The sequence below is a fragment of the Patiria miniata genome, unplaced genomic scaffold (assembly GCF_015706575.1).
Source record: "Patiria miniata isolate m_02_andy unplaced genomic scaffold, ASM1570657v1 HiC_scaffold_13, whole genome shotgun sequence".
Classification (NCBI taxonomy): domain Eukaryota; kingdom Metazoa; phylum Echinodermata; class Asteroidea; order Valvatida; family Asterinidae; genus Patiria; species Patiria miniata.
This window is the reverse complement of record NW_024037051.1, coordinates 16967985-16991406: the sequence shown is the minus strand read 5'-3', so window position 1 is coordinate 16991406 and position 23422 is coordinate 16967985. Positions and strand designations below refer to the sequence as shown.

The 23422-nt window shown below is 38.3% G+C and overlaps 1 protein-coding gene across 3 annotated transcripts in view; it reads left to right on the top strand.

Moving 5' to 3' along the window:
• The window catches only part of LOC119721426 (collagen alpha-1(I) chain-like), a 44636-nt gene extending 21457 nt beyond the window's left edge, over positions 1-23179 (top strand). For 2 of the 3 annotated variants that reach the window (XM_038191508.1, XM_038191510.1), the window contains exons 11-35: positions 762-806; positions 1244-1297; positions 1838-1882; positions 2930-2995; positions 4814-4888; positions 6086-6139; positions 6306-6395; positions 7605-7646; positions 8854-8907; positions 9308-9361; positions 10018-10071; positions 10402-10455; positions 10930-10983; positions 11753-11806; positions 12758-12811; positions 13341-13448; positions 13854-13952; positions 14986-15093; positions 15588-15659; positions 16993-17106; positions 18390-18536; positions 18872-18926; positions 19812-20003; positions 20730-20807; positions 21786-23179. In XM_038191508.1, the coding sequence (XP_038047436.1) occupies positions 762-806; positions 1244-1297; positions 1838-1882; positions 2930-2995; positions 4814-4888; positions 6086-6139; positions 6306-6395; positions 7605-7646; positions 8854-8907; positions 9308-9361; positions 10018-10071; positions 10402-10455; positions 10930-10983; positions 11753-11806; positions 12758-12811; positions 13341-13448; positions 13854-13952; positions 14986-15093; positions 15588-15659; positions 16993-17106; positions 18390-18536; positions 18872-18926; positions 19812-20003; positions 20730-20807; positions 21786-21994 (2031 nt within the window). In that variant the 3' untranslated portion in view covers positions 21995-23179. Of the gene's footprint in view, positions 1-761; positions 807-1243; positions 1298-1837; positions 1883-2929; positions 2996-4813; positions 4889-6085; positions 6140-6305; positions 6396-7487; positions 7530-7604; positions 7647-8853; positions 8908-9307; positions 9362-10017; positions 10072-10401; positions 10456-10929; positions 10984-11752; positions 11807-12757; positions 12812-13340; positions 13449-13853; positions 13953-14985; positions 15094-15587; positions 15660-16992; positions 17107-18389; positions 18537-18871; positions 18927-19811; positions 20004-20729; positions 20808-21785 lie in introns of all 3 variants that reach the window. The other variant, XM_038191509.1, reaches the window with a different exon arrangement.
• Positions 23180-23422: the final 243 nt, after the last annotated feature.

Here is a 23422-nt window from a genome sequence, read left to right as displayed (position 1 = left end):
AAAATATTAAGACTATTTTAGCAATTATTAAAACAAGTGCAAACGAGATACGTATCTGGGCTGGTATTTTGGACATATTTGGTGACAGCTTTATGTATATCCATTGTACCATTTTGAAGAAAAGTGCTAGCAAACACACAGTTCCATGGTTTGCCAAATTGTTTGAAATCGCATACTGATGTAAAGCAGTGAAATTAACAAATTGAAACCTTGTCATGGTTACTGACTCACTTGAAGTTGTTGACACATTTATTTTTAAAAAGGCAAAACCAACTCCGTGTGCAGACTGGAAAATGAGCCACTTTAATGAAAATGGCATTACTCCTCACCACAGCCACTAATTTTAAAACTGAAGGTTTTTTTTTCTCTTTTTGCCAGAAAAATAAAATGGTGAAATTGGGTTCAGATCATTCTGACTCACCCTGTAGTCGTGCAAATATAAACAAGATTTGTGCACGTTAACGGAATATGTTCTGATAAGTTACAGTACTCTGCTCTCTATTTAGGATTTTGAGTCGGGGAAAAGTGCATTCGATATAGGATCTTGAGTAGGATTTTTGTAGTATTGTTCATTTCAAAGGCTAAGAATTAATTTTGGAAATTTGTCTTCTTAGTTTACTGATGTATAAAAAAGCAATTGCACTTTCCTGCTATATTCACCGATGTTTAATCGTTCGGGATTTGATTCATCGAGAGGTACTTAGGATAAAAATGGTAATCTTGAGAAAAACATTGAGCGTGTTTCTCCTTGACTATTACAGGGAACTCCAGGCTCGTCCGGCCCACCCGGACCACCAGGCCCACGGGTAAGATTTTTCCTTTTCCCCTTCTTAAATTTGATGTAAATATCTGCATTGTAACTGCAAAAGATTCGTTATCTTCATGGCTCGAAGACAACCTAAATTACTTTGTTGTGTAAATATGTTAACCAATATTCCCAGAACCACATACAACATAAAAATACAGTCGTGTTTTACCAGTATGCCTGAGGACAAGGCAATGTGTTTCTCTTCGTTCCTGTAATATAACAAAAGATGTACGTTCGAGGACAACAAAGAATCTGTTGCTCTCTCTTTGTGTATTTAATACAAGAGCAGAGATACATGTTTCTACCACAGTGCCCCCTCCTCAATTATGGACCACCATATCTAGTCTTCAAACCCAATTATGTGGAAGAAATTTGAGGATTTATTTACAACGTTCTTAATTTTTTAAAGAGAATGTTGTGTGTGTTTTTTAATAGGGTGACCCGGGACCTATGGGTATTGATGGTACGAACGGCGAACCTGGAGAAAAGGTAACGAATGATATCATATAAGAGACTTTTCTTGCCATTTTGGTTTTCAGGGTAGAATGACACTTAGGCCTACATTACGACTTTTGTAACATCTTATTTCCGATAGTTGATTATTTATACCTTTGACAAATTATATAAGAACTGATTGATTAAAAAAAATGGCTATAATTCTTCCAAATTGTACCTCAGCGAAACACTTTCTAGGCTTTACTAAATTATGTGACAATAGGTAGACACTGGGCGTCTCTAGGGAGACATTTGAATGTCTCCCCAACTGCACTGTCAAAATGATTGGATAAAACACTGTTGGGGAATGTAATTTACCAATCATTGGTATGAAATTACCTCATATTGGTTCAATTGGGTAAAAACTGTCAAACTATTGGGAAGAGTTTGCCAAAGAGTGTAGGCAGTTGATAATTCGACCAGCAGTGTGCCATTTCCATAGAAGAACGATGTTGCAATTGATGCTTCTAGATTGTATAATTAGCACCGAATCGACAAAATGATATTATATTAAAATATTTCTGGACATTGCAGGGTGAACCGGGTTTCACTGGGATTACTGGGCCCACTGGTCAGCCGGTAAGTATACAATTCAAACATTAAACAGATATTTTGACAAGTTGGACAAACAATTCAACAACTAGTTTGACTTTCTTTATGGTGCGCAAGAACCAGGTCTTTAAAACGTGTCATATTGAAAACATATTGCATGGTGTCGCTTAAAGATCATATATAGAACTGTTCGTTTTTTTATGCATTTTGTTCGTTTTCAATAATAACACCATTCAAAACCCAAAGAAGAAAGTTCAAAACCCATAGGCTTTATTCGCGAGTCGGCCTTATTAAATTGAAAGCGAGGTAAAACTCTTCATTTTAAGACATGCGAGCAATGAAAGCAATAAAATAAAAGTTCATTAAAAATTAACACCAGTCTGCTCTGATGAATAACTTAAAATGTGTGATTAAACATACCCTAATATTTTGAGCCACGCTAAAGAAGTTGTGGAATGCTCGAAGACATTTCCGTAATTTTTCGGGTATATGTAGCCTAAGGTGTGATGAAATAAAAACGTCAATAAAACTCTTTGTTCTAAAAATCAGTCAATTGACTGATCTATGGCAAGGGCGGATCCAGAACACAATTTTTGTTGGGGGGGGGGGGCCCAAAACAAATTGGCCCCCCAAAAAGTGGGTCCAAAAAGTTACGGCTTGGGGTTCCGAAAATTGTGTTGTTTCTAAATGCTCTGGAGGAAAAGATGGTGGTGTACGCAGTGCCTGCCTTTATAGCGACGTCACTAACAAAAAATGGGGATCGTTTAGGGGGCTATGGTCCCCGTTGCTCCCCCCCCCCCCCGATCCACCCTTGATTTATGGAAATCACCTACATTTGCTGATTTTTTTTCAAAATGACAGCGAGCCAGACCAGACGGAATGATTTCACGGGGTGTTTAGTACCAGTATACCATCTTCATCCAATTAAGCTTTTTGATAAAAACTCGCTGGGTTACTTTTGGGTTAAATGCAGATGATGCTAATGTGCCTTTAACATCGTGTAATATGTAGATACTAGTTAGTGTTAATTTAACACTGCGGTGTTATATTCATAGTCTTGATTTTTCTTTATAGGGTCAACCAGGCTTCCCCGGCCCACAGGGACCGCAGGGACCCGCTGGAGATTTCGGCAACATCGAGGTAAACTATGGCGTTCATTCCCTTGGTGTTACCTCTAACATTAACACTTTGTTGATTCTCTAAGTTATCATACGCAGCTTGTATGCTGACTAGCTTCACAAGTCCTTTGGTATACTGACTGGAAATTCAGTCGCTACGAAATAACACGCCCACCTTTTGGCTTTTGGCCAAATTTCTGTTAGCTGTAACTGTGACTAGATATAAAGGTATTTTGACTTACCTCCAGTTGCACACAGTTAAGACTAAATGCTTCAATTTGATATTAAATTCAATTCAGTTCAATCAACAATTATTTCCATAATGCCACAATGCTTGGAAAGCAATGTTACAAAGTGAAGTTATAAAATAATATTGTTCAGATTATAGATAGATAAGAATGAAAGAACAGTAAATTAATGGGTAATTTGGAGGCAACTTCCGAAGCCGGGGGCTTATATGGAGATGCCTTGATAAAAAAAAAACAGAAATGACAACTCAACATATAAAGACTAACAATCGGACAAACATGAATACAATACACATGGGATGAAAACAAATATTGAGGGAAAGATAAACAAAATAGATAATGTCATAAATGAATAAGTCATGCAACTAGTCAAAAATCAAAACCATGCATAAATGTTCAAGTAAAAACATAATCGAAGACAAATATATCAATAAACAGATGATTCGGCTGATCAAATAAATAATGAAAAACAAAAAAACTAACACAAGTTAACAGTAACGAATAAATGAACAAACAAAATGAATGATAGACAATAAATTAATTATAATCTTACACAAAAATAAATAAACAAAAGAATCGGGGTTGCCTTATTTGTTCTTACCATTACACGGGCAATGCCACAGAATTATAAACCTCAATGCCAACATTTTAGAATGGTTCAAAAGACACATATGAAACTTGTACACCATTTTGAAGCTTATCATCTGTATTTGATTTGATTTGATGTGATTTATTCGGAACTTCCACATAATAATGATACATATTAGTTAAGATTTAACATGAAAACAATTATCTAGAACTGTAAATAATAAAAAACATAAAGAGTTCCCCATTCAGTGGAAAAAGCAGGGATAACGCAAACACGTTTTTACAACTTATTTCTATTGCGGTCCCAACAAATAACCCTATACCTTCTATTAATAAATAGTATTAGAATCAACTGGTTCATTAACAAAACAGCAAAGAAAATATGTTTGTTGATGATAAAATATATATTTGTATACTTAGAGAGTAAAAAATATATACTATATTCATATTATCTTAAAAACCATCAAAAATCTTTAAATTTCATAATATCGCACCGTAGTATATAAATATTGTTTCATGTCAGACAACACTTTGATTTACTTTAAACTTTATTTTTATTGAAATATAGTTTATTTTTTTAACAGTGTTCAAGAGTATGGCTGTTACTAGCAACTTAGAAAAAAAATTATTAACGAGTTCAGAAAAAAATCAACTTGTCCGAGTATGTTAGACGTAATGGTGTTTTGAACCGATTTCTATTACAGCCAAAAATTTGATGGATAATTTCCTTTTTTTAAATCATTGTACTAACTAACTTATACGTTTTATCAGAATTAAATCCACTTCGTGAATATAAGTAAATCTAAGCACATTATTGAATTTACCAAAATGTAAATGGACGTCCGACACTGGAACTGCGCCTGCATTTTTAAAAATTGTTTTGTTGCAAGAATATGAGTGGGATGTGAGAAGAGTTTGAGCTCCAGGACCTACAGGGATAATTGTTTTGAGAGTGAACACATTTAACAATTGTGAATTAAGATTTGTTTTTTTTCCTTTCTCAGGATCTGGTTAACCAGCTTGGTTTACTGAAGGGAGAAACCGGTTCGCCAGGCCTGCCGGGTTTGAATGGAGTTCCGGTAAATAATCCATCTTTCTCTGGTTGTTCCTCCTAACCGTCCTGTAGCTAGCTGTGGCCGGCGCACTACACGCTTCTCTATCTATTCACATCCATATAAATATAAAGTCATTGTTCCTAAAACAAATTATAGGAAGTATTTATCCAGTTTCTGTGCATGCCCTGCGCCACTTTACAGGGTGAGTCATTAAAAAACGAACCCCAAATGTCGGGACCATTGTTTTATTGACGTTCTGCATGTAGCAATTTCAAAATCTAGGATATAAAAGCCAAATTCATAAGCATTCGTTTAGTACTAAAATTATTCAAATCACTCATGTAATTTTCATGTTACTGAATTTTAAACACAACAAACATATTTAAGCTCTGGACACGGATCTCATAAAGGTAACTGTTCTTACAGCAAAACGAAAAAAAATCACATGCGATTTGTTTTCGTTTTACTGAAAGAACGCACACTTTTATTGTGATCCGTGGTCGTGGACAGAATTTTAAAACGGTGGTTGTGTTATAAATTCTGCAAATTGAAAAGTACATTAGCGATTTGAATGATTCTTGTACTCAAAGAAAGCTGATGAATTGGGCTTTCATATCCTAGATTTTCAAAGTGTTACATGCAGAACTCAGTTCACACAAACAAAAGTCCCCACATTCGGGTTTCGTTTTTTTACTCACCCTTGAGAACTCCTATTGTGTAGGCCTATTCCGTTTTCATGTTGAAACTGTCCCAGTTCCAGCGAAACGTCAATACTTGAAGTTTTTTGCTTTGTTTCTTAGATTTCTTTTTGTCACACCATCTTTGTGTTGTCAGTATCTTGAGTGGCCTTTAAATGGGGCATTGTTAGGTGATGGGCGTCTCTGCGTAAATCAATCTCCAAAACTTAACTTCGACAACATTCACACTAAAACAAATTGGTGACCAATAATGGAATGCATATTTCAACATGTTCTCCTTACACTAAGTGTATGCGGTATAAATAAGGCGTTTTGCATTCTGCATGTTATAAATCGGCATTGTTATTTCAAGGAAGCAACAATGTACAAAAGTGTACAATGTGTACAAAAAGTCATTCATCCAAGTAGATCAAGACTTGTACTGGGTGGTAATAGATTTGTCAGACGTGCTTGTGATGTGTTTAGTTGGTTTCGAGCTATCTGATCTTTAAGTTTCGTCTCTTTTCCCCCCAACTATTTATAGGGTGAAAATGGCCGCATTGGTCCACGTGGGCCGCGTGGACCCCAAGGAGCACCAGTAAGTATCATTTTACTTATAGGCCCTAACGGGTGTTATGGGAAGCGTTTTGAGACCTTTGGTATAAAGCAATATATAAGCACCAATTTATTGCATTGTTCGGAATGAATTGCATTGTTCGGAATGTTCAGAGTCTCGATGACGTTTGTCTTACTTTGGCTTGCAGGGTCTGGACGCTCAAGACGGTGCCCCGGGTATTCAAGGCGTTCAAGGCCCCATGGGACCACAAGGACCGCCCGGTCCTCCTGGTAGACCCGTAAGATACCAACATTCCGTCGGATACTCGAACATTACGTCAAATATAACCTTTTTTAAATTGTGATATAGGCCTTAATATTGTGAGAATAATTCTCTCACTATTTCTTCACAATAGTATGGGACTTGCGTAATTTGGGGAAAAAACTTTGACGTTCTGTCAGCGCTACAGTTACGAATTGATTCAGTCGAATTGTCAAGCAGTTTGCGCAAAACTGTTCGGAAGAAATTTAATATTTTGTCGAGAAAAAGTGTTTCAGATCGATTGGTTTCTTGTAATTGGCAAGTTTAGGACTTTTCAGCGCCGAAGATATTAAAATCCTCTCAAACAGTCCAGCATCAAATTGCTAGAGCAAATTTGGCATAGTTAACGCCACAAAAAAAAAAATATCTGGCTAATTTCAATATGATCATCTGTTAGTTTTTAAGTTTTTGAAGGGTTTGTTTCTTTTGCGGTGGTATTGAGTAACATCATTTTGTCAAACCTGCAAATTGGTATCGTTAAAGAATAGTTTGCCAAGATGGAAAAAGAGAAATATCCCTCTGCATAGGGCTTGATCAAAAGAGAAATTGCACTGCCAAGCTTCGGCTGCCTGTATGGATTTTAAAAATAATATACAATTTTTGAAACCAAAAATCAGTTTTAAAAAAGCACCCTTTCCTCATAGTCTGAAGATTTTTTTGGTCAAGGTCACGCCATCGACTTGAGATATCGGCCCAGTACGACGTTTTACATAGCCCATGCACTACCCATGACATAGCAATGACGGTGTCACATGAAAATCCGACTCCTATGAAAATGGGACCCCTATTTCCCTATTATTGGTTGATCCCTCGCACGTGACAGGTCACTCTCCCGAAACGATCCTAAAAATAGTATAGTATTGTACTCACGCGTGCGCAGTACTACCAATGAGTCCACATTTCATGGAGTCGGATATTCACGCTACAACGGAAGTATTTTGTATCAAATATCGATAATAGATATTTGAGCCTATTTTAGGGGGGAAACACATTAATTTTGGTACTATTTTGTTCAGTGCGTTTGAATATCATTGTATTTTGCTTTGTTACTCTTTATATCTGAGCATAGGCTGAAGGTCCAAGCGAACCAAATCCTACGCCAAACATTGTGGTAAATATTCCTTTTTAAATTTAATGTTCCTGTTTGTTAAAAACGCTGCTGTGTCGGTTGTTTTTACTTGTTCAGAGCTCGGGAAGTGAGTTTACCCAGGAGCCGACGACTATTGTGGTCAGTATACTGTTTGAATGACGTCATCGTTTGACCTTTCACCCGATGTCATGACCTGGAATGACCTTAGATTGACCCCGTATCATTCATCACTTCATGATTCCACTTCATCATCATCATCCTACACGGAAGAAACTCTCATATCTGGTGTAGTTTTTTATTCCTTAGAAACTTGTTTACCAGTGTACAGTAGAGTACGACACATGAAGATTCCAGAGAACTCTGCGACTTCTGAAGTTGTGATTTCTTGAACCAACCATGCATAGATTGAACATGAACACCAAATTAGTTACCATTTCGCACACCATTACACCACTAATTCTTTGTTAACCTAAAACCACATACGTGTGATCAATTCCCTTCCTGAGCCACATTCACATATTTCATGTCCGAATAGAACTTTATCATTTAGTGTATCCAAGTTTTGCAAACTCTAGTCCAACCCAATAAAAACACCATCATCATTTTCATAATCATCTTTAACACCACCATCATTACCGGTTACCAGTTTACCATCATTACCGCCACATTTACCAGTTTACTCCCATTACCTCCACGTTTACCAGTTTACTATTATCATTACCTCCACGTTTACCACTTTACTATCATTACCTCCACTTTTACCAGTTTACCAGATCATTACCTTTACGTTATACACTTTACCATCATTACCTCTACGTTTACCAGTTTACCATAATTACCTCCACGTTTACCAGTAGTCTCATTTTAAGGACCACTTCTAGCCTACACCAAAAATAATCTACTACCGCTAGTCCATGGAGTCCGTAGAAACAAATCCCCTACCGTCACCGTTTAGTTATTTTTTTTCTAATTTGACACTTACTAAACTTTATCAACGGCAACTTTTTGTTGATGTTGTTTGTTAACATGTTTCTTTTGCAGTTCTCCCATTGTATATCATATGATAATGTTCTTGTACAATTATGCAAATATAACTTTGAATCCTTGTTATTCTTGTGTTCTTTTATAGAATAAGATATTCACTTTGCTTTACTGCTTTAAAATTGAAAATTGCTGTACAAAATGGTTACCATACATTTGTTTCTCGCAGTGAACGATCTTCCAGTTTTGAATTTAACTGCTGAGGTACATCGTCACGAATACATGAAAGCAATGTTGTGTTTAAATGGAAGAAAACAAATAAACAGCAAATAACAATTAATAATTTTCTTTGGGACTGTTTCAGGGACCCCCCGGACCACCTGGCCCTCAAGGAATTCGCGGTGTGCAAGGACCACAGGTGCTGAACAATTGATTTCAGAAAAAAATACAGAGTTCCCCCACCTTTTTTACCAAAAAATCTTGTACAAAGTGGATTCTTCTTAACTTTAGCTTCAATGAGATAAGATGGAGCTTTAATAAAACGTATTTTTAACATCGACCTAGTCCGTTACTGTCCAACTATCAAGTGATATATATACCACTGTAAAGCCACTATATTTGAAAGTTGCCCGCACTTTTTCTGTGTTGAGGAGTAACAGAAACTTACTGTTTTTCTGCATGTTTAAATTTTTTCTTTAATAATGTTAAACCAAAACACACACACACACAAACGGGGAAACTGTAAAAAAAAAAGAAAAAAAAACAAAACAAATTAAAACAAATATTTGACAGTAAACATCCATTTTATTGATGAACAGGGCGAGACAGGATCCAGAGGCGATATTGGTAGACCGGGACCACGTGGACCCAAGGTACAGTCAAACTAAAGACTCCACAGATTTTGATTGCATAATATTGTATCAATATTAAGTAAGATTTGAGGCTCTGCATGGTGGAAATACTCATGAATGAAACGTTCGCGGAAACACCATGTGGTAATAATTTCTCAAACTAAGAGAATTGTTCTGAAAAGAACCACAGGTGTAAACTTGACATTCCGGTCAGTATGCTCTGACCGTCTTCGGGAGAGTGCCTTAAATCTACGAAAGTAAACACCCAATCATTGTTATAATTGGCAACGAAACTATTCCTTTGCCACATTATGACTTCATTCCTTTGCGATTTGAACTAAAATGGAGAGATCTTTCGGAATTGTTGCTGGTCCAAGAGGGCCAGCCCAGTGTTCTCTTTGTATCTGACTGACTGACAGACTGACTGTCCGACTAATAGTGACTGACTGACTGTCACTTGTAAGTCGGGCAGTGCTATCGTATAGGATTACCCTTTAATGCCAATGAATGAGCTAAAACAGGCCCATAAAGAGATCCAGCCATTACTAAAATGACGAACTTCCAGTGAATAGCCATTCTGAATCAACTAAATACAGTTTGTGCACTCTGGGACCAGCTTTTACTAGACTTTACCTAGTTTTGTTTTCGTAACACGGTGATCTTTTTTTTTATTACAGGGAGACGACGGACCCCAAGGCCCACCAGGAAAGACGGGCGAAACTGGAGGCTCGGTAAGTTTGCTTGATGACAGCGAAAGGGAAATAAAAAGCCTCTTTTCAGAATTTATTTATTTCCCGCCAGAAAGAGGAACATTTTTGTAAATGTAGTTAATCCTTTTTGGTGTCAGAGGCGAACGCAAGAAACACATTTTAATCTATAAGAATGCTACATAATTTTTTTTTTTTATTCATTGTGGTGGCTATTTTCGATATATGAAGCTTACAAGATCGAGAGTTACTTCTTGAGAAAATCTTACCTGCAAGTTACGTGTATTGAAGTCTCATCTATATTCAATATTAAGTATCATGAACTACACGGTTAAAATGTACATTTTGTTTCAGGGAAGTCAGGGACTATCAGGATCCTCAGGACCACGTGGTGACAAAGGAGAACAAGTACGTGTTTCATAGTTGATAGTAAAATATGCAGTATAATCAATCTGTGATTAATTAATGTTCAGGGGCAATAAGGGCTTTCTGTGATATTTCATGTAGACAGTATCACAATGTCAATATATTTATTGCCTGACCAAATTATGTGGAGGGGCCATAATTGCTGACTTGGAGATTTCATGTAATAGAAGCCTTGTGTTAATATCAATAAAATCCTTCCTTGACTTTTTTCAAGTGCGAGAGATATTTTATTTCATATGTAATTTTTGTAAAAAAGAAAGAAAGGGGTATTTCACATATTTGTATTGCATTATCAGTACAATAATTGAATAATCAGTGGCCAAAGTTGCGTCTTTAGAACTCATAAAATAGTATAACACTGTTATTGTAACTCTGGCTTGCTTTCTACGCCAATTAATGTAATGATATACTATCAATGTAGTATGAATATCCTTGAAATAATACTTTGACTTTCAGGGTGTACAAGGCCCAGCTGGAATACAGGGACCGCCGGGTACAATCGGACCGAGGGTGAGTGCACTGCACCAACTGTAGTGTTAATACATGTAAATTATCTTGCCAGGGGACACGGGGACTTTGAAAAACCGAGACACTTAAACACAGCATTCATTTTAGCTGACAAGAAGACAGTTTAATATGTTAAAACAGTTTAAAACACAATGCGATAAGGTGGTTAGTGTTTGAATTTTCCAAACATTTTATTGGACGAGTAGCTCAGTACAGATACCTCATGGGTTTGAAATGTAGAACACCTTAGGTTTTGAATTATACAATGCTAATCGTTGGTTTCTGCTGCATTGGAAAATCAACGTACATGTTAATGCTGACCGCCAGCTTCTTATGCGGGAGGGGGGGGGAGTGAAGTTCAGACTTTACTGTATTAACTGACTTTTTTTAAGACGCCAAAAAAAAATGTGTGTTCTTATCTACACACATCCCTATATGCTTTGTTTTCGTTTTGCTGAAAGAACACTTACCTTTTTGTGATCCGTGGACAGAACTTTAAAACGGTGGTTGTGTTTTAAATTCCGTAACTTGAAAATTACATGACTTAGTTGAATTAATCTTGTACTAAAAGAAAGGTTATGAATTGGGATTTCATATCTTAGATATTGAAAGTACATACATAACTTCACTAAAACAATGGTCCCGATATTTGGGTTTCGTTGTTTTTTTTACTCACCCTGTATATGGTTTATTCGTAGAAATTTCCTTCCCTGTCTTAACTTTAGCCTGGCAATCTAATTCTTTGCAATATCGTATTTGTTTTGCCAACAAGGGTAACGATGGACCGCGGGGCGCCACAGGACCAACTGGGAATCCTGGACCACCAGTAAGTATATTCACATCATTCTTTGGCTACCTGCTGAAGCTGTAGAGGGCGGTATATGGTCTACTTAGGGGAGCCAGTGAAGGACTCATGGAGTGTGCACCACTGATCGCTATACCGACTGGAAAGCGTATGCCCGTACGCCAGTATACAAAATTGTGTAGCCTTTTTTTCCAGTTCGCCCCTGTCTGTATGGCCGCAGTTATAAGAAAATCACTCTTATTTTAGATTGAAATACTCTGAAAAAAGAATCACTACAGTCGAAGCTCGAGTGAAAACTCGATCTTTTTGATTGAATGAGTTACACTCTAAAACGTCTAGTTTCTAGTTACAGTCGGTGGGAGTGAATTTTCAAAAATGTGAATTGTCACCCTTTGGGTCGTACTTGACCCGCTACATTTCACGGTCCAAATGACTCTTTCCCGTCATAGTGACGCATCTCTCGGTCATTTTCCTGGTCGATTTGACCACGAAACCTTGGAAAGAGGTCATTTTGATCCTGAAGAGTATTAGCCAAAAGGAACCCGCATTCTGCGTAAAATGTTGCGATTTACTTTTTAGAGTGCAGCCACTTCTACTCAAATGAGGCTTATATTTATATATATTATATTTATTTACTACGACATTTCTGTCGCGGGTTGTGGAAAAGGTTACATAACCCATATAAAATCCACAATCGCTTTAACATATTAAAACAGGAATATTTATATATAAACTAACTAAAATCGGGTGGGCAATAAAAAATATTTGGGTAGAATATAGCTTGATGCTCGTCGGAAGTTCCAATACAAAAAGATTGAAGCCGTACGTTTGTTTCCTAACATTGTTATATTTCGGGAGGACTTCAAAAATATTCCTGTAGCAAAAATGCCTCGTGAGTTAGTGTTCATTTTCTGCATTAACCTTCTTTTCAAAATTAAGCAACCTCTTTTACTCATTTTATCTCCTAAACAGGGTCCTACCGGCAGTACAGGTGCACCGGGCCTCTTGGGCGTGAAAGGAGCTAAGGTAAGGGATATTTAAGTTATACCAGATAGCAATTTTCTTTAGGTGTCGTGACATCAGGATACATTTGCGTTTCGTTATGTGTCGAAAGATGAAACTGGGGAAGTATTGAATGATAATAACAAATAATATTGTGTAAAAAAATGCAAACAAAAAAATACATTGTTACGACAAAGGATTAGACTTTTATCTGAAAGCTGAAAATTGAGAAATGTTAAATAAAGTAACTTTCCACTATACTCCAACAAAGTGCCGGGTCAGATTTAATGTGACCTGCTATTTGTCAGGGTCAAAAACTTGTCTTCCGAGTCAATATGGCACTTCTGTTGATTATGTTCATAATTCGGGTCATTAAATTTGACCCGAAAATCATACAAAAAGAGTCGATTGACGCAAAACCTTGCCGAAAGTGTCAGTTTGGCCTTAAAATTATACAGGTCAAATAAAGCCCGGTTTCCGGGTTAGATCTACAGGGGAGTTTTTAGAGTGTAGTGGTACGGTACCTAAAAAGAATTTGTTTCGTCCCATTTAGGGAAGTTCTGGGAACCCCGGACCACGAGGCACGGACGGGATTGACGGGCAGAAAGGAGACAGGGGAGACGACGGCTTGCCAGGGGAACGTGGACTGGCCGGACCCATGGTAAGAAAGAAATAAACCATGATCGAAGCGAAAGATAGTACTTACTCATCGTCTGGTGGCAATCGTGACGTCACTAAGACGTCAATTCAGAGCAACCATGGTTACCGGTAAAATATCTTGCCCGGGCCGCGGGGACAATAATATTATAGGACATTGTTCTACCGAGACAATTGAACACCGTGTTTATTGACCTGACAGAGGTATAATTTTAATATTGGACCTCGGTGCAAAGTTGAATACCTTATGCTTTGTAGATTGCGGAAACTGGTGTCTTTATTTTAAGTTGACTCTTCATTCGAAAAATTCGGTGGTGCACTGAAAGATTTTTTGCGTTAAACTTACAGATTGATTGTTTTAAAGGTGCATTTTCAAGTAACTTTCCATCTCGTTTATTTTCTTTGTCAGGGAATGCCTGGACCTATTGGTGACCCTGGTGATGAGGGGCAATCCGGGAACCCTGGCCGCAAAGGTGACACAGGAAGCATCGGAGAAAAGGGACCTCCCGTAAGTCAAATTAATGATGTAATATCCGGGCTATTTTTGAGTTTCTCACCGAAAATAAGATTTTTTTTTTAATGGCTATATTTTTTTAGCAATACAAAAAAGTTTATTACATTTTAATGAGACATCACACGAAAAATATCAACCAAAGTTAAGTTATGGAATAGCTAGGCCTAAATACCGTATACATTTCGAATAACTTGCGGTTCAACAGTAATGCAGGTCTCAAGACTGGGTACCGCCTCCTTATCATAATCGATACTATCGTGACCGGGATCCAGTCTATGTCCAGGGTAAAAAAGTAGCCCCAGACAAAAACTTCTTTTCCATGCATAAGGGTTGCAGACATAACATATAAAAAAGGTGTTTCTTTCATGACAATGCATTCATAAATACCTAAGACAGTTTACCCATTTCTATTGGTCGAGGGCCCGTCACGTGGCCGGTTTTAAACGGTTGATAAAGACCAGCTAGTTGGTATCAAACATTATATAACTGACATACAGATACTTGTCATGTGATTGGTGGGACTCACATCACGTGCTATTCGTTAATTGCTCCCATTCACGCCGGGGCTCCAGAAGTCCCGTTCGTCCATGGGGAATGGGAAATGCCATTCAACAGTTAGGATCATTCTTGTTCCATGACGCGGTATTTGTGTGCAAATGCATGCTGGTGTGCGCGTTTTGCTCAGTCATCCCTCATTTAGCAGCTGTGTAGTGATAATTTGATAATTAATTGACCCTTGTTCTATGTCATTTGTTCGTCAGTCTATCTTTTGGTTGTTGTTTGTGTTCGCTTGTACTTGCCAATTGTTTCGTCTGTCTTTCTGTAAGTTCTTTAATATTGTCAGTGGTTTTTTTTCAGTTTTGTTTTTCAGTTTTATCAATGTCAGGCATGCCCACACAAGCTTCGGCTTTTTCAAATCATGCCTCCATCATATAGTATGACTCGATGTCCTGATATTTTTTTTTTGGTTTTGTTGGAAATTGATGTTCTTGAATTGAAATTGAATTTGCTCGCCTCATTTTTATAGGGTGAACCAGGACCGAAAGGACAGACTGGTATTTTTGGACCAGAGGGGCCGAAGGGAGAACGGGGTCAGCCCGGCATACAGGGCGCCAGGGGACGGCCGGGACCTAAGGTGAGTGCGTACCGGTACTACTGGTAAAGCTCACAGAGCCACTAACCAGGACTGCAATTTTTAAAAGAGGAAGAAAGACTTCAATCGATAAGTTTTAGGTAGTCAAATAAATATAGTTTTTCCTAAGAGATGCGTTAGTAAACATGAAATGTTATTTTTTTTTCCATTAGCCGAACTGAGACTAAGGACAAGACGTTTGGGGTCAGCTTCATTCAAACCGAGTTTCCACTGCAATAATGTTTTTAAAGCTCGTTCAATCTAACAGAGTGATTGTTTTCCACCCTAAATAGTCCGGCGCCTATAAGTTAATGTGTTCAAGCAAAATGTCAGTGTTATATAAGTCATAAGATAGTTGATAAACCAGGAATCGAACAAAAACCAGATTGACATTGAAGAAATAGTTGTAGGCATATGTTGTACATTAACGACGTATCGCAAAATAATACATCACAACGGATTATTACTTTTTAAAACTGTGGTTTATTTTCTCACAGGGTAGAGATGGCGATCCGGGTATCGTTGGCCCACCAGGCTTGAAAGGATCTATGGGTATCATGGGCCCACAGGTAAGGCTGTTTTACTAGGCCGAAAACCTACTCTTGAGGGCGTTAATCACGCTTCAGCCGCAGGGCATTGTGGGGAAAGGTCTACATCCGTAAAGGCACCTAGGAAAATTTGCAATTACCTGACAACGTACCAACTGATTTAACATGGAAATTCTTGCTCAAAGTGAAGATAGGACTGGTACCAAATACCCCATGGAATTATTGTCATTCGGAAGAAAACATTTAAATAAGAGCACAGTTTTACGTGCGTCGGCAACGGAATCCAGTTACGAGGCCACATAAATTGTGCATACGTTTTTTCTGTTCTCACAAAAATGTATATGATCAACTAAGCTGAAACTTCAAGCAGTTAGTTGTTATGCACCCTTCCTAAGACTTTGAACAATGTTGTTGCTTCAAACGAAACAACAGTGCACAAACATGAAATCATCCGATGTGGGCCTTCCTTTAAACCTTGCCGTGTACGGGTAGGATTTTATTTGCACTGTGCGACGAAACTTTGCAGTTTTCTCGCATTGTGGACGCACAGTGTGAAGTTAACTGTTTTTACCATGAATAATTTAATATCATCATTCTGTAAGTTTTGTACCACGGGTAAATGGGCTCCATGCACAAGTACCCCCTCAACGGTAAGGACGGGAGAGTTGAGGGAGACTACTTGGAGTGCCGATTTCTTCGTTACAAGATACGATATGTTGTATTGACATATCCCCGACGCTAAATTTCATCAATTTAAAGTTTGCTGCTGGAATCTGTCCTTTCGATCGAAATTAATTAAGAAAGAATTCAGGACGTTATAATTAATTACTTTTTAGAAATACAGGGTAGGTAAAAAAAAAACACCAAAATTCGAGACCATTGTTTTGGTGAAGTTCTACATGTAGCACTTTCAAAATCTAGGATATAAAAGCCCAATTCATAAGCTTTCTTTTCGTACAAGAATTATTCATATCACTTATGTAGTTTTTAAGTTACGGAATTTTAAACACAACAATCGTTTTAATTCTGTCCACGGATTACAAATAGTGTTCTTTCAGCAAAACGAAATCGTATCAAAATGTTTTCGTTTTGCTAAAAGACCACCTTTTTTAAGATCCGTGGACAGAACTCTAAAACGGTGGTTGTGTTTAAAACTCCGTAACTTAAAAAGTACATTCGTGATTTGAATGCATCTTGTACTAGAAGAAAGCCTAAAAATTGAACTTTAATATCCTAGATTTTGAAAGTGCTACATGCAGAACTTCACTAGAACAATAGTCCCGACATTTGGGTTTCGGTTGTTTTTTTTTACTCACCCTTTAGAAACAGTAAACTGTTTCGATTGTTTCGTTAGGGTCCACGGGGCGATCTCGGAGTGAAAGGGGCACGAGGACCGAACGGGGCGAGAGGTAACACGGGACGCACTGGAGAAGAGGGTAAACCTGGACCGATAGGCCCGCCAGGACTGGTGAGTAATAGACCTTTATCATGCTGCCACCATGTTAGTCATGTGCCCCGTACCCAATAACAGTACTGAATGATAACTTTTTAAGTGCAAAAAGGAACCAGACTATGTTTCCTTCCAGCCTCGCTTTAGTTACGTTGATTTGAATAGGAACAAATCAAGGCCGCAACATGATAATGTCTTTTCAAAGTGTTGTGTGAAAAAAAAGAGAAACTAGGCCGTTTCGGAAAGCACGGTTTTGTCTGCGGCTTCGGTAGTGACCTTCATGGTAGGCCCAAATGGAATAACTGCAAACACTACAGCAGATGATCAGTTGCTGTTCGGTAATCCCAAACCTAATGAGCCTCAAATCATGAATCTGGAGTGTGGAGCCAAAGCCGGAGACGATTTTTATGAAATGGCCTTGGACTACGAGTAATATGGAAGAAAACGAATTTCGAACTAAAAAAAACACACTCACATTACTGTGCTTTACTTTGGTCTTTCAATATAGTATTGCCTAACTTCGTGTTACAGGTGATATAGGTTAATATAGGCCGATTCATTTATTAAATTGATAAATATGAATTAAATATAATATTTAACATTAATTTTATCAGTGGACATTGATCAATTAGTAATTAATAAATAGGCCTATGTAATTTCATATGTTATTCATCGCGGGCCGAGTATTCCAGCGAATTTTGTTAATTGGAAACATCAATCGCTTACATGAAGCTTAACATTTATAATTTAAAGAAACATGAAAACACAGATGAACATTGAACAAGCTATTCCAATAATTCGTCAATAATAAATGTTTTTTTTTGTTTTGCATAAATCTTCTGACAGTGTTACCTTGAGTTTGATAACATGCATTTCATTGGAACTCCTTGCCTGGTGCTTGTTTCCCTCCCACCTATGATCTGACCTATTTCAAGAGGAATGTTAATTCCAAGTTTTTTTCCTGAGTGCTTATTCATCGTTTTATTTCTCTTATATCCCTGTACCCGAGTTGCTTTTAGCCGTGTTCAGGGCAACTATGCACTCAAGAACAACCAGATTTTGTTAACATGAGTTTCTTACCATACATCTTTTTGGGATTCCTTGCCAGGTGCTTGTTGCTCCAACCTATGATCCGACCTAATTCCTTCCTTAAAAAAAAAGAATGTTAATTCCTACCTTCAGTTTTCATGAGGACTTAATCTTCTTCGTATTTCTCTTGTAGCTTGTACCTAGAGTGATTTTTTTAGCCTTGTTCAGGGCAAATATGCACTTAGAAAGTCTTTCTTTCTTGTTCTTTCCAGGACGGACAGCAGGGGTCTCGCGGGGATCCTGGCCCCAACGGCCCAGTCGGTCCGCGCGGCTTGCAAGGACCCACCGGCGCAACCGGAGTCAAAGGCGAGGCGGGACTACGTGGCTACCAAGGAGACAGGGGAGAACCGGGCCAGCCCGTAAGTCACGATTCCCGTCAAGAATCTTGGAACCCTTTCCAGCGAATACTGTGGTTAACCATTATAACATAGTTCGACACCTTCAACTGATCTCCATGTTTTAAAAAAACCGGATAGCTCATTGCTCATTGTATTTTTGAAAACAATCACTGAAAGAAACCATTTAGCGGATTAATTCCTGTTAACCGTTTAGGTTTGTTTTTGTGAAGACTGATATTAGTCAATATTTTGGGGTTTGGGATTGAGATGGCTCAGGTTTTTTAGTCTAGTGAAAGACACGAAACCGTCATAAGAAAAGACTTTGTTGTAAACAAAAAGTGTTCGTATTTTTTCAGGGTCTCACACCAACAGAGGATGACATCGCTAAAATAGTGGAGAAGGTTCTTCAGAGTAAGTCTTATATAACGCCATGGCAACATTTATATTTAAACAAGAGTACTCCTCTCAGACATAATTCAAAGACAAAAATTCGAAAACTGTCAGCTTTTCTTGTTTTAATAGCTGAACAGTTCAATCTAACGGACTGTTTTACTGCAATGTATTGAATTCCGAATATGTAACCGCAGCAATAAAAATTTAAAAAACTGAGATATTTTTATTTTTTAATTCTGAATGAGTTCAGTATCGGGAATATAGACTGCTAACTAAATTGAAGTTGTACAACTAATTTATGAGAAAATGTCATTTCAAAATCCCGCTGTTGTATTACCGTGAATGAATAGTCAACTAATAGAACGGGTAAGGTTGAAACAGAGTTACAGATTGAGGTTCATCTGAAAACAAAAATCTCACCAACCTTTAAAAAGTTTGGTTTGGCCACACTGTCCTGCAAAATGGCAATTTCCAACTTTATGCTCATTTCGTGGTGCAAGGTCACAAACGAGATTATCCATATTTCACATCTTGAATGGTAAATGCTGCATGGATTCAAAATCAGCGTAACTAGATTTTAACTTTTGAAAAGACGAATGCATTTCTTGAAATTCTGGATGTCTCAGAATCCTTTAGCAACTAAAGTCATTCTGGAGACAATGAAAATATCTTCTGTTCCCCCTGGATGGTATGCGAGTCCATCCCGTTTTACTCCCCAACTGATGCCGGTTACCATTTGTACTGCTCGTGGAGAGAGACAAGTGAGGTGAAATGGCTTGCCCAAGGACACAACACACAACCAGCAGCTGGATTCGAACCCCAGACCCGTTGATTATGAGTCACGAAACCTATTAAACAGGGGCTCAATTTCACTTTTCCTGCATTTTTGTTCCCCCAAAAAAGGTCAAATGCAGAACATCGCGTCTCGAATGACCGGCCCGCCGGGCCCTCCAGGGAGAACACTCCGAGGTAATCCCGGTAGTAGAGGTACCCCCGGACCGAATGGCAGCCCCGGAGGCAAGGGTGTAGCCGGTGATCCGGGCCAGCCCGGACGACCAGGAGTACGGGGTGACCCAGGCCTCAACGGCCCACAAGGTTTGTAGCACAAAAAGCCAAGTATTACACACTCTTAAAAGTCCCTGGCCATGCAGATTGACACAGAATCCGGGTTCTATTTGGCCTGGTACTTTTCAGGGTCCAAAAATGACATCTTTCTGGGTCTGAAATGACACTTTTACCAAGGTGTCTTGGTCAAAATGACCCGGAAAATTATCCAGAGAAGTGTCATTTTGACACTGAAACCGTCATTTTTGACCCAGAAATGTACAAGGCCGAAACCTGGATTCCGGATCACGCTGACGAGACATTTTAGAGAAATAACATTTTTTGCCAAGGTCTCCTGGTCCGCATGACCCGGAAAATGACCTAGAGAAGTGTCAGTTTGACCCGGAAAAGTGTCTTTTTTGATCCTGAAATGTACTTGACTAAATTAAACCCGGATACTGGGTAAATCTGGCAAGAGGCATTTTATAGAAATGACACTTTTGCCAGTGTCCTTGTCAAAATGACCAGGAAAATTATCCATACAAGTGTTATTTTGACCCTGAAAAGTGTCGTTTTTTTACCCTGAAACGTACTACTAGGCCATATAAAATCCGGATTCCGGGTCAATCAAACAAGAGGCATTTTAGAGTGTATGCAAGCATTCTTTTTTACAGTATTGAGGCAACTTGTGCAATGCAAGCTAAAGGAAGAGAAGAACTACTCAATTTCTTTGCTGAAACTGATATTGATATATGTAATCCGGATTGTTTTTTTTAGGTGCACGCGGGTCTCGTGGTGACAAAGGCAACAAAGGATATGGCAGCCGCGGTTTCCCAGGTCACATGGGATTACAAGGTAAAGGTTAATTAAATTGACTTCATTGTAAGTTTTATATTACTTTAATTAACCATTCTTAGGAAGGGTTTTTCAAAAGTGAACTGTCGCTCGGACGTCCGGGAAACCAAGAGAAACAGGAGATGATGATACGATGTTCAAATTTAGAGTTTGGCGACAAAAACAAGATGGATTTTATATGAAACCCCGCTGAATCATGCAGGGATTGAAAACCTCTTTTTATATGAAATGACAGTCGGCTAATTTTATGGCGCTGCTGAGCCCCATTTCTGCTAAGCACAGGTGAGATTTGCTAAGCAAGAACGGGTTACCAACCAATGTCATGCCATGTATATTGCTGTTCAACTGGTACTCTTTCGATGTCTGCTTGACACAAAAATGGGCTAAGCAATTTTTTCGGCTTAGCACCTCCATGAAAAATTGCCCTGTGTGGAGAACCTGGAGGGGCGATTCCAAAACTGTACCCTATGGAGACCCGCGAATAATACGGAACAAAAGGTCTCCACAGGAAAATTCTAAAGATGTAAAGGTCTCCACAAGCATTTCACGAAATAGATTGATTTTACTAAAAACTAGTATTTTCTAAGGTGTACTTCTCTGCCGCAAATTACAATCTGTTATGCGAGGGACATTTTGGTCAAAATGTTGACCCAGGAAAGTAATTCTAGTTCAAATAGGAGCGTTTGGAAAATATGTTTCGACCCTCTAACCTTTTTGTACACGAGAACAAAGCGATGTCTCCACAAGGATACCAATGTCGGGATGTGTGATCGGGTGGGGTGAGGGGAGTTTGTCCATTATGTCTTGGGCAGGGGACACCAGTGTAATACATCCCCGCAATAGTTGGTAAAGCTATACCTAATTTTCCAGATGTTATTCTCCCCCTGTAACATTTAAAAGGAGTCGTCGCCGCTCCCTTCGTGCATTTTGATCCACCAATTCTCTCTTTGTTTCATTTTTGTTTTTTCACAAAAAAAGGTCTTCCGGGCGACCCAGGGATTGGCCGGAACGGTAAGGACGGCGCACCGGGCCCACGCGGACCGAACGGAGCTACCGGACGCCGCGGACCCTCTGGCCCGCAAGGTAATGCGGGCTACTGCGAATACTGCAACTATCCCGGAGCTCAGCAGCTCGTCAATCCGTACCCGTATCAGCCTTATATAGACCTCAACAACAAAGCAGGTTAAACTGCTACTTTTCTTTTCCAAAATCCCTGTGAAATAAAACAAAAAGCAGTCTGGATATCTGGAATACGTCAAATGCTAGGATAGCTTCAGTTTCAATTTCACCCGTTGTATATAAAACTTTTTGGATTCTTAATATCAAGCCAGATTTAAGACTTTGATTGTGCACCGACAATTTGTTTGAATTTGGGTGATATGTGAGTATAGTATCCAATGTAATTATGATAACTTTGATATGAAACAAATAGATGGAAGTAGAGACATTTGTTGACAGATAAGGCGCGCTTTACTTTGTCTCTCTGCTAATTAGAGACTTTAATTCGCCTGTATCTTGCAGTGAAATGGTCGCAAGTAATCCAATTGCAATTTTGTACAATCTACTGCCACAGCTTCAGAATGGTGCTAAACAGTGTGTTTCATAAACGATAATTGTATTCGTTTTAAGTGTATTTTATTTAGAGTGAGGAAATCCGTAGAAAATGTTCTTTTTTTCGTAAGAATATAATTTTGCTTGTCTAACAATCTGCACTTTGAAATTTTCACTGTAGAATAGCTACAAGTTTTAATATTGCACTCAACTAATCCGAATTCGTTAAAGAAATGGCACTTGAAAAATGTAATAAGAAGTAAATTTTGGTTTCATGCAGTACAAACAAAAACAACCATTAGTCTTAGAAAGCACGGCTTTTGTTAACAGTATAAGAATTCACTTTGTATACATTAATTTACACTGATGTGAATTTGCATGACAAGTCCGCTTGTATATTACGCAGTGTATCTTAAGCTTAAAGTTAGCCAATTAAATTAAGTACATGTAATGAACATTTTATTTCCCTAAGACAAAACAAAGAATCATCATGTTTCAAGGATTTACTGGTGCACTGAATGTCAGTTAATGGTTTTGAAATTTTTCGGGGGGGGGGGGGTTGGAATTGTCAAACAGAACACAGGTGACTTTTTCAATACCTAATAAAATAATGCGCTGCATCTGCATTTTCAATTTTGCCCGATAGCAAAGTAACTGATGGTAACGGGCCACATGTTTGGACGAATAAAATATCATGTTGAGCAATTGATTATCTTTAATTCATCTTAAAAAATAATAATAATAATAATAATAATAAAATAACGTCAATAACCTGGGATCCACCAACCTCGAATCCAGGGCTTGCTTTATTTTCAACCTCGTATACAGCAGGTAGTGGCAGCGTACTGCTCAACACCAAGGAAACGAGGTTGGGGATCCACGTCGGGTTGTGCCCATAGTGGCCCCGGGTTCGTTATAGCGCCCTCTTTCATTCAAACAAAATGACCCATTATAGGAATGCGAAAATGAACATTTGCATTACAGATCACGTGCTTGAGTAGGATTGCGAAGCGTAATTGAACCTAATAAAAGAGCGTGGACGTTATCGCAACAAACATAGACAA